This window comes from Aythya fuligula, chromosome 1 (genome assembly GCF_009819795.1).
Source record: "Aythya fuligula isolate bAytFul2 chromosome 1, bAytFul2.pri, whole genome shotgun sequence".
NCBI lineage: Eukaryota > Metazoa > Chordata > Aves > Anseriformes > Anatidae > Aythya > Aythya fuligula.
This window is the reverse complement of record NC_045559.1, coordinates 195,312,843-195,323,524: the sequence shown is the minus strand read 5'-3', so window position 1 is coordinate 195,323,524 and position 10,682 is coordinate 195,312,843. Positions and strand designations below refer to the sequence as shown.

The following is a 10,682-nucleotide window of genomic DNA, read 5'->3' as shown; positions in this document are numbered from 1 at the left end:
CAGTTCCTCTGAACTCGCTGAGTGTTCGCTGCAGTGCTGTGCCCCTTCTAGTGTGTGTTCTTGGTGGAGTGAGCAAGCAAACTGTGGGTGAGGTGAGGTCAGTTGTCCACCCTGGTGTAGCCAAACAAGCAGAGATGGCTGTAGGGTCAGTGCAGGTCAGACTGAGTCTGCTGAAAGGGATTTGAGTTCAAATCTGAGTTGAATTATCTCTAGGTGGTGCACCCTGGTCATCTCCTTGCATCTGAGGCAGAGGAGGGTTTAGCTATGAGAAGTCAGAAGCTGTCTACTACACCTGGTGCCAGCCTCCTGAACTTCACTGGGGCTGGGGGCATGGGCTCTGGGTAGCTGAAATTCTTCCTGGAGGGGCCGGAAATCTGTAGCTGAGGTTATAATCACTGAGTTTGCTTGTTAAGGATGGCTGGAGGAGGGCTAGTGTCAGCGTTACCTCAGGATGTATTAAATGAGCTAGGGCTTAGGAGTATTTCAGGCCCCATAGGTACCTCAGTCACTGTGCACTGCAGAGGTTGGAGTTACGCCTACTGGGAATGGGAGTGTCAGGGGGTAAGCCCTGAGCTGTTGATCCCAAATTATCCTGCTGAAGTTGGACTTCAACGTGAGTTCCATGGAGAAATGTGAATGTTCCTCTTTCACAGAAGTTCCTGTGCTAAAGCACTATAAATTGCAGAGATGGGTTATTTGTCATTCTAGGAATGATTTTATACTACCATGCAGCCATATACTGTATCTGTGCTAAAAGTGGTCTGTACAGGGTAAGAGAAACTTGTCCAAAGAGCAGTTGTTTCCCTGTGATTCTAAATTTCAGAGTTGGAACAAGAGCATTTTGCGAACCCAGCTGCATGAGTAAGGAGGAGTAAGATTCGGATTTGACATGCTAAGGTCAGTGCTATTCTTGTTCACATGCCTACACCTTTTTTTTTTTTGCTAACCATGGAGCTGAAAACACGATCCCAAGAAGAGCTCAATCCATTTAGCTTATTTTTATTAGTGTTAAAGAAACCAAACAGCCTTCATTAAAAAAACAAAGCAACATATACACACAGCCAATTAGCTAATAGACAATAAAGCTATGAGCTGTCTTAGAGTGATTGTACATAAGAGCACGTCTGCCCTTCAACCTTAAAGCGAATTCAAGTCCTTCAGAAGCTATTTCGTGGGGGTTCTGTGCACTGTTAAGCCATGAACTCTCAGCCCACCCTGTACAACCACAGTAGTGCTACACGAGCTGTTAATCGTTCTGTCAGAAGGTGGCAGTGGATTTCCCTCGGAGTACTGAGATGCTGATTGCAGCAGAGCAGGTAGAAATAGACTGCAGCTGGAAGTCATTCTGTAGGTGGAATGTGGCTTTTGGAAGGCAATTCCTTATCTGTAAGTTGTCCACTCTTCTACCCTCTCAAAAATACCCATCTTGGGAGAAAGGCTAAAAGTAAAAGCATGCTGATGAGCAGATTAAGCAGCAGCCCACGGTGTGGGACCCTGTTGCATGAGAGCAGCACAGGGACCCAGCCCAAGCCATGCATGATTTCCTTCCTTGCAGAGATGAGAAGCAGCCTGGAGTGAATGGAGATCCTTGCAGATGTGCCATGGCAGTGTAAGCCCTACCACCTACAGCCCCTTATTTGTGTGTCTGAGAAGCAATGCAGCAGGTGTGGTTTCACCAAATGTTTTTCATCACTACTTCTACAATAAAAGTTTGTATTAAAACTTGAGTTTGTACTTAAGTTTAGGCAGGTGCCACTAATTCTTGAAGAGTGCTATGAGGAAAAAGACTTCAACGCTAGGGCTCAGAAACCAGCTAAGCTGTTTAGTCTACCAGAGTGGTGTGAAGTACCAGTCGCAGTGTAGGCAAAAAGGCTTCTTTGGTTGATACGGTTGCTTCTATTAGTTAAATAACTCAATTTTCTGTTAAATATGCCACTATGAGCCTGCACAGAAGCACAAACACCACTAATTACGCTTACCCAAGCAAAATGAAATGACTGCTCCCAGCAGTTTGTGTGCCCCTGGGCACCCCCCTACCTTCCTCCTGCTGTGGCTGAGGCACTGGAGAACAAAGAGCTGCAGGAAGCACCGAGGGAGCCTTGCTCTGCTCCATCCCTCAGGAACAAAGGTGCTTTAATTTATACCCTGGCATGATCCATGTAAACCATGAGCAAAAATCTAGTTGCAGAGATGGAAGTAAACATAGTCCTATAAAGTTAAGTCATGGAGGTTGCTCCTCTACCACTGTTTCTCTGGGTAGAAGATGCCCTTTCTTAAATAAGGCATCACTTACATGGCTTCCTAGATCTAGGTCAAAGGAAAAATAACTGATATGTTCTGGCTTCTAGCACTACTCTTTGTGTGTTGGCAAACCCCCTTGTGCTGCTATGCAGCTGTTAATACTGCACTTTGATGACTTCACACAGGTGTATTCAAGGCTCTGACAAAGATTCAAAACCTTTAGCAGAGGGGAGCTTTTTCAAACTCCTGAGTAGACATTTTTCCTACATAGTACTTCGTTCTAGCACACAGTCCCTTTTTGAAAGTAAAGTGATTTCCAACACAAGTGAGCAAAAAAAGAGTTCTGGGTTTCTTTTAAGTGGCAAGTGCAAGTAGCTTGTATCCTCACCTAGCCACTGAGAAGGTTAATTGCATAGGGGGCCTTGGTTGTTCCTCTGTTTTTGCTTAAGCTTCCTCTAGTGCTACAGTACTAATAAATTATCCTGGAGAGAAATAAATAAATAGGTCGGCGTCTCCCAGACACCGTAACGGGAATCCGGAGGGTTTCAGAAAAGCTGTCCCGGTGGTCTTGGGAAGGTAGTTGGCAAAAAAAAACAGTCAGTGTTATACAACAGTCTGCACGGGGGTGACGCACTGCGCGGGAGAGCCAGCTCTCTCCGAGGACGAGGTGGAGCGGTTGGTGATTTCTCGCTGCAGTTCCTCCACTTTCTTCTGCAGCTCAGCCCGCTTGGCAAGAAGCTCCTTGTAGCGATTGTGGACAGGCTCCTGCAAGGAAACACAGAGCTGAGTGCTGGAACGGAAGGGTGGAAGTGGGAACCTGAACCACACAGCAGTACCTTGGGGATACTCTTACTTTACCCAACGCATGCAGCTACACTAACAGCGGCTAAACAAATCTTAAGAGGTTATTTTGAAAGATGACAATTACAGAGCTTTGATCTCACATTTCTGGGAGACACTGGCCTTGGAATCTCAGCCCAGCCACAACTTCAGAGCTTTGGGGAAAAGAGCAATATAAAATTTTTTAAGGATTTTCGCATAGCCCTGGCTGTTAAACAGTACTGAAAAGTGTTTTGGGGTCCAGATTTGCAAAACTTTGCTAACTTCAGCTAGATATTGAGGTAGAATTTGTCTCCCTTCTATCTAAAAGCAACTTAAGCATTTAGGGCCATAATCACACTGCTCGTCTCAGGTGCCTGCCTTGGCAAAGCTAGTTCTGCTCTTATCAAAGTTGCAGCCAGACAAAATGAGCAGCAGGTTCCTACTGCCAGTAATCTAATCGCAGCCCCAAAGCTCAGATACGCACACAAGTGTTGGGTCTTTAGGGTTTTTTTTTGTAAAGAAGAGACACTTGGATACTTTTGCTGCTCCTCAAAACTATTTTACAAATTGCTGAGCAGCTTCAGCTCCTGCAGTTCTCACAAGGTGGCGATCTCCAGCCAAGCACCAGCCAGCTGAAATGCTGCTCTGAATTCGCATGACATTGAAATTAGGCTTTTGTTTTTAGATGTAAGCAGTGGCAGCTTAAGTTTGAACGATACTTCTCGTGCTTTAAAGGCCTGGAGCTCCACCACGACAGCATTAGGACTCGCACAGAGGGAGAGGAAAGCAGAACCCTCGGAAGAAAGTGAAACAAGCCTGGTACCTGGGGCTTCATCCTGGGGTTCCAGCGGATGTAGTAGCCGACCCACAGCTCGAGGTGGCGCATGCTCGCCACGGGGTAGAGGACGTGGTTGGAGTAGCTGACGTACAAGGGGTTGGTGAAGTCCTCGAGCTGGCTGTTGATGTAAGACCAAAGCGACACGGTCTTTTTCGGAAGGCCCTGCAACAGGAGGGGCAGAGGAGGTTTTATTTCCCATACGAATGCTAGCATTTATCTCCAAAAGCTTTAGGAGTGCTTACAACAGCGTATACATGTGCCTGTCATTAATACAGATCTGATTGCTTTCGTGTAGCTTAAAAAAAGAAAAACACTCTTCTTTTGATGTGGTTTCTGTAATCGAAGCACATGGATGCCTGCAGGCAGGCACACACACATGCCCTGGCACAGCACCCAGCTCCCAGTACAGCCCAGGAATCGCCACTGGGGCAGCAAAGGGGACACCGCAGAACTGGTGCGTGAACCCTCAGTGCCTTGGTTAAACTTCAGCTCTTTAAAGAGCTCCAGGAGGACTTGCTGGAGTATGGAATTGGAGGGGAAAGAGGAAAAAAACAAAACCATTCACCGCGTTTGACTCAGGCCCTGATGGAGTGGAGTAATTAGGCCTGTGAATAGTCCCAGTGAAACCGGAGTTGAAGGGCTTCGTAGATTAAGTACCTCACTAAGCTGAGGCCTTAGAAGAAAAAACAAAAAGCAAAAAATCCAAAGCCACAAACAGCAGGCAGGTTTTCATCTCTGGAAATCACAATTATTCAATCACTGTGGACTCCAGAGAAACAGGGACTCTGATTTCACGTCTGAATAATGCCATTGCTTCTGTACGGCAGTAAGTTTAGTTTAGTTTAGTTTTTAAACTGGTGAGCTGTCAAACGCCATCACAGCAGGCCCACACAGCACTGTCCTCGGGGATGTTGGGCTGCAAGCTCTCAGTGATAAAATCCCTTGTCCTCAGGTAGGAGAGAGAACGCTTGTTGCCTTTCCATGCTGTTCCCTTTCCTTCCGATTCCCAGCTGGGGTTGAGCAGGGCAGCGTCTGAATGTATCTGGCTGTACACAGCTACACACAGCTCCCCGGGAGCTGGTCACCAACAAACCTAGAGCAGCCTGCTAAAGGGACCACATCAAGGAAAACGGGGGGGCAAAAAGGTACCAGTTTCCACAGAGAAGGTTAAACCAAACTGAAGTTCAGAGGAACGCTGGATTTCTAGCTAGTTGGGAAACGCCAGGAGCTACTGAGCCAGCAGCAAGTAGCCGAAGGCCACGCTGAGAAGAGTGGACCTGTCCAGAAGGGAATGGTGGTGCTCTGAAACATAAAATCCCCGGCTGACAGCAGCTGACACAGTACCCAGAACTGCACCTACGACTCGCTTTGAGGGCTCAAGCAATTTCTCAGGCAACACCTGGCCAGCAGAAGCAATCGCAGCACCCCACCTTCACCTTGGAGAGAAGCAGCCTTACCTCCTTCACTCTCTGCTGCTCGCTGCTGCACAGGAACGTCCCAAACAAACAACTGTACAGGTGATCCAGGATGGTTATCAGGAAGTACTCGTTGAACTCAAAGGCTGTAGGAAACTTTGGACAAAAACAGAAGACAGTAAATCGCCTAAAATAAAATAAAATAAAATTCTCCCACTCTGTGGTCTTAGTCTCATTACTAAAACAGGATTTGTCTCTGTTCTCTGGCTGTCTGGATACTTGGTATCATATTTGTTCCTTCCAGGAGCAAGAGTCTCTCTTGGAAAGCTGCTTTACACGTGCAGAGAAGAATTTTGAGCAGAAGCCAGAGGTCCGAAGGGTCTGACCGCTGTGTTTACACACACTCAGTGCCGCTTCAAGTCAAAGCTTGTTCTGCCCCTTACGACAGACCATGCAACGAGGGCGTGGACAAAAAGCTGGAGCATATGTGAAATAATACATTAAAAGAAACCGAAATTCCCTGGCGCCAAAAGGAAATAACCTGTGTGCCCAACAGAGCGCCTCTCCAGAGGGAGGCACCACGCACCACCGAGCAGCAGGACGAACGGCGCTGTGCGGATGGGGCCGTGGTTGCTGTTGAGGTACCACGCAGAACAATCAGATGTCACAGGGAGAACTGGCGCGCCACGAAGGGGCAGGAGGAATGCACGCAGCGCACGGCGTGGATGTGCAAGATGTGCTGGGGAGACGGAGAGGCCAGCTGGAGGCCTTCCTCCCTCGGAAAACACCCTTCTCTCCCCAGACTGCCCTGGTTGCTGCCTCGCCGGCTGCACATCAGGACGTGGGCTCCTCAGAGCTCTGAGGAGAGCACAAGGGACGTGACTTCTGAGGAAGGCAATTCTCCCTCCTTCTCTGCCTGGATACAGTACGGCTTCATGTATAGTGGGATCCTTTTTTACCCCCATCTCACCTGTTGCAGTCCATAATGAGCCTGATTTTTTCAGTCAACTGCCTGACCACTGCTGGTATTTGCTTCAAAATACAGCACAGAGATCACAGCAGACCATAAGGATTTCCCAGGCCCCACACGCATAGGGATAAAAACTCCCACCAGCCATAAGGGATCCCTCCTAAACTATGCCTCTGCCATGCCTGATTTTGAGTGAGGAACTTGGCTCCTGGCTCTGTAACTCGAGCACGAATGAGGAGCAACGTGCTTGGCTGCAGATGTACCTTAGCTTTGCAGACACGTGTGCCACCCAGCAATTTACCTGTCTTGTCATTTGCCAGACGCAGTCGATGAACTGGAGGAAGACAGGAGAGCGATCCGCGTCTGCATGATTCTTATCTCCATGGCCAACTCTCTGAAACAGAGCAGGACAACGAACAGGAGTCACTCAGGGCTTCGTGGGGAAAAGGTGAGGGTCTCATCTCTGTCACCCAAGCCTGCATCAACAGCTCTTAGAAGGTTCAAATGAATCTTGATTTTGCTTTGTCCTCATTAGTGGGTAAAGGAGTAAATGATAGCTACTCCCTTAGTCTTTGAAGTGAAATTTCTTTAGGGGGATATTTCCATGTTAAATTAAAACAAGAGTTGTTTGAGTAGAGGCTCCAGATGCTATGCTGGCACTGATTTCAGTTAATAGCTACAGTTCAGAAGGAGGAAAAAAAAAAAAAAAAGAGCTTTTTGCTTCGGTTGCAGCTGTTGTCCTGGCTACTGCAGTAGGAGCGTGTGCTGGATCCAACCACTACCTACAGCCACAGCGTGTGGTGATAACCATCACGCAACACCTCGCAGCTTCCAAGCCCTGTACAAACAGCAACCCAGCCCATCTCCTGCCACCTCCAGAGAGGCAATTATGAAAGGAGCCCCAGAAGCAGGCCTCCAGCCCCGGCTGTGTGGCCTTTGATAAGGCATGAGGCAAAATTCCTTATTCCTAGGATAGTACATTGCTGGCATGTGTTACCCGCGAGCCCTCAGCACTGTGCAAAGACAGAATAAGAGCACGTAAGTAACGGAGCAATCCCCAACTCCTCTGTAACACTGTTCTCTTAGCAGAGGAAATCGATGCCATCTCCCTTTTACAGACTTGGAAGCTAAAATGCTTGTAGTTAAACACCAGGTAACAGTTTTGCTGATGCTGACCCCTTAGTTACATGGTACCTCAGTTATCCTGCCTTCTTTGGAAGTGGTGAACAGCATTCGAGCACACTGCTGTTGCCTATGTTGTAAACAGACTTTGTTCTAGGCCTTGCCAAAATTAAACAACCACAAGAGAACAGCTATGAGCAAAACACGATAGGAACACAGACGAAGAACACTATTTAAGTGTCCTCCCAATTTCCATCAACGCAAATGGTAACAAACAGCCAAGCCACAGGTTGACAAAGCTGCCCCTCTAAAGACTCCAGGCACTCGTCCACAAACTACTCAAGCTGTTGGTCCTTTGCCTGAACAATTAACAAGATTCCCCCAAAGAAAATGTGAGATCAAGGCCACCAACAAAATCCCCAGCCTCTTAGGGCCTTTGTTAGATGGCAGTGTCTGAGCGGTTTCAGAAAATGGACTGAACTAAGAAAGACAGACAAAATAAAAAAAAAATGGTCCCTGCCTACTCCCAGCAGAAATCCTTCTGATTTCAAGGTAGGCAATAACTTTCTGTTCAGTCCCTTCCAAGGGGTAGTAACTCACCAGCTGAAACCTGTGGCCGAAGCTCAGCCACTCCTTCTCCACCAGTACTTCAAAGCCCCTGATGGTTCGGTAGTAGCCATCTAACATGAGCAGAGAGAGGGAAGTGAGCTGGGCTGTCCGGTCCCAGCCATCGCTGCAGTGTACAACCACAGATGTCTTCCCTGACTCCACCTTGTCAGCGATCCGAAGGGCTCCAGCAAGAATGAGCTGGGACAAGAGAAAAAAAAAAGTTACAAAAATCTCTTTGGAACAGAAACTATGCGTGAGAAATGGCTACTGACAACACAGGGCACACCAAGGGCTCCGTCTGCCTCAAGGAGAATGGCAAAGCAGTTCCAACTACTTCATAACTAGGACAGCAAATTGGTGAACGCATTTTTTGTTCCACCAAGATGCCAACATATCTAAACCACAATGCAAGCACAACTCTAGAAGAGCCCCAGCACTACGCTCAGTCTCTGGACAGGTCAAGATTTGAGCCCAGGAGCATTCTGTGTCTGAACATGAAAACAACTGGTCATTGCTTTGCAACTGCTCAAGAAGCAGACTGACTCCTTTCTGCATTAACAGGCAGACATGGTGTGATCTGGACAGAGCTTAGTCTGAAAGCCAACATTTGTAGAAGCCGGAACATTTTGCCCTGGTCATTCTGATTCTGCTTGGATTCCTGGAAGGCTGAGAGGGCAGAACTCCCAACACCTGCTGGTCTGGGCCAGGCAGTAACACCAGGATGCCACAAATCCCAGAGTAAAGAGGTTGGAAGATCTGGGACTCTTGTGCTCTACCAAGGGTTTTTATGATTACACATTACCCAGGAACACACTTCACTTTGAAAACACCATCTCTCGGTATTTCAAAACCTCCCTCTCCTGTTCTATTTCCAACCTCTTCAAAATTCCCCATTCCAGGAAACTGTGGATTTGTAAATTTAACATTTCCTATTTAAAAGCTACATTTTTAATCTTGAAATTTCTTATTAATTGAAAGTCTGTCACTGGAGTTAGCTCTGGATAATGTTTCCCAATGAACAGACTGGTACAAACCTGTGACTACTCAGCTTCATCTACTGGATGCATACCTTGATATGCTCGAGCCAGTGAGTGGATTCTAAATTAGACAGCCAGTGAGTCTCCTCAATATTGGGGTACACAATTTCCTTCAGTTTTCTCAGCGACTCTCTCATGACATGAATATTGTGAATGTCCAGGAACACTAATTCTGCGTTCTGATAGGCATCCTCACTCTCATAGCCTCCTCCTTTAGCCTGAAGAAAAAGAAAATCCATAGAAAATTAGCTAAGTGAAAGCATATTTGATATTTGATCCCAATAGTTTGTCCTGAGCAGGTATCAGCTGACAAAATACCCCAGTGGCTATGGTATCTAAAGCAGGCAGAAAACATTGGATTTATCTTACAATTGAGAACAAACATGTACATGGACACACTTTGTCTCTCTTTCCTGCAGAGTAATGAATGCTATAACTTTTACTGGATAATATCACATTACAAGCTTTCTTTTTCTCAGTAATTATCATTTTTCCCCATTCAAGCTGCTAGCTCATTAGATTCACTACTCTGTCATTTACAAATTTACCATTCTATTACAGAGGAGTATATCCCACACACTAATTGCCTTGCCTAAGTAGTGGGAAAGTAAAAAATAATTCAACATTAGTGCAGCAAAGCAGTTCTACCATTAAAACATGGATTACAGTGACTGCATGAAACACAACAGCAGGAAGAACACAGTGATGTTCCTGGCCATTAGAGAACCCCAGCTTCCTTCTGAAATTAAAGATCACGATGCCTTATTTTCAGATGTGCTGAACATCTCCTGCTCCCTTCAGAGTTAGCAAGGACAGAGCCTGGTACAGCCAGAGGAGGCAGTTTTTCAGCTTACGTGGAGTAAAGGATGGTGACATACATGATTCAGCATGCTAGAGTCTCTCTGGCAGATACTACTGACCTCAGTAGCCTGTGTCTTTTTCAGCCACCTTGTTTTTTCCCCTTCCAATCTCATTTTGATTTATGGATTAATCCAAATGGACCTTTAGCAGTCCTGCTGACATCTACTGCTACCAGTACAGGGGTAAAACTGTCTAGAAAATCTTGTCTAGCAAATCTCTTACCTAGCAGATCAGATCAGTGTGCATGTATCCTGAGCGGAAAACCCTTTGTGATCCTGAGGAATTATCTGAAATGTTGGTGTGATGTGTGCTCTAGATTCCCAGCTTTTGACAAAGGAAATAAAAAAAAAAAAAACAAAAAAACTTACTTTGTTGGCTACTGCATTCACACTAGGCCTTGCATCAAATATGAAGATTTTATGGGACTGAGCATTAGAATCCATGATGGCCTGAAGGTACTTTTCATCTTCCTTGCTTCGTTTGCCACTCACTCCCACCATTGGCTGGCTACTGCGAGTGATGGTTGCTTGACTTTCTGGGTGAATCCATGACAATACCTGTGGAAACAAATGAGAAAGAAATGAGGGAAAATATGGATTCATTAAACCAGTGAAGTGTTTTACCTGCAATGGCTTGCTCTGGGACCCTGCCATACATTAGTTGGTTCCAAAAGGCTGGAATCCATTAAATAGTGATTGAATGAAACTTACTGTACTTATTCATTCTGGTTACCTTCCCAAAGTTGAAACAAACAAGAGGTGACTGAA

General features: G+C 46.3%; 1 protein-coding gene across 3 annotated transcripts in view; it reads right to left on the bottom strand.

Annotated features, from left to right (window-relative positions):
- Nucleotides 1–1,473: 1,473 nt before the first annotated feature.
- The window catches only part of MTMR2 (myotubularin related protein 2), a 58,827-nt gene continuing 49,618 nt past the window's right edge, over nt 1,474–10,682 (bottom strand). For all 3 annotated transcript variants that reach the window (XM_032207456.1, XM_032207457.1, XM_032207458.1), the window contains 7 exons: nt 10,284–10,472; nt 9,087–9,272; nt 8,009–8,215; nt 6,588–6,680; nt 5,359–5,472; nt 3,887–4,063; nt 1,474–3,006 (listed from right to left, as the gene is read on the bottom strand). In XM_032207456.1, coding sequence (XP_032063347.1) covers nt 2,845–3,006; nt 3,887–4,063; nt 5,359–5,472; nt 6,588–6,680; nt 8,009–8,215; nt 9,087–9,272; nt 10,284–10,472 — 1,128 coding nt within the window. In that variant the 3' untranslated portion in view covers nt 1,474–2,844. The remainder of the gene's footprint in view (nt 3,007–3,886; nt 4,064–5,358; nt 5,473–6,587; nt 6,681–8,008; nt 8,216–9,086; nt 9,273–10,283; nt 10,473–10,682) is intronic.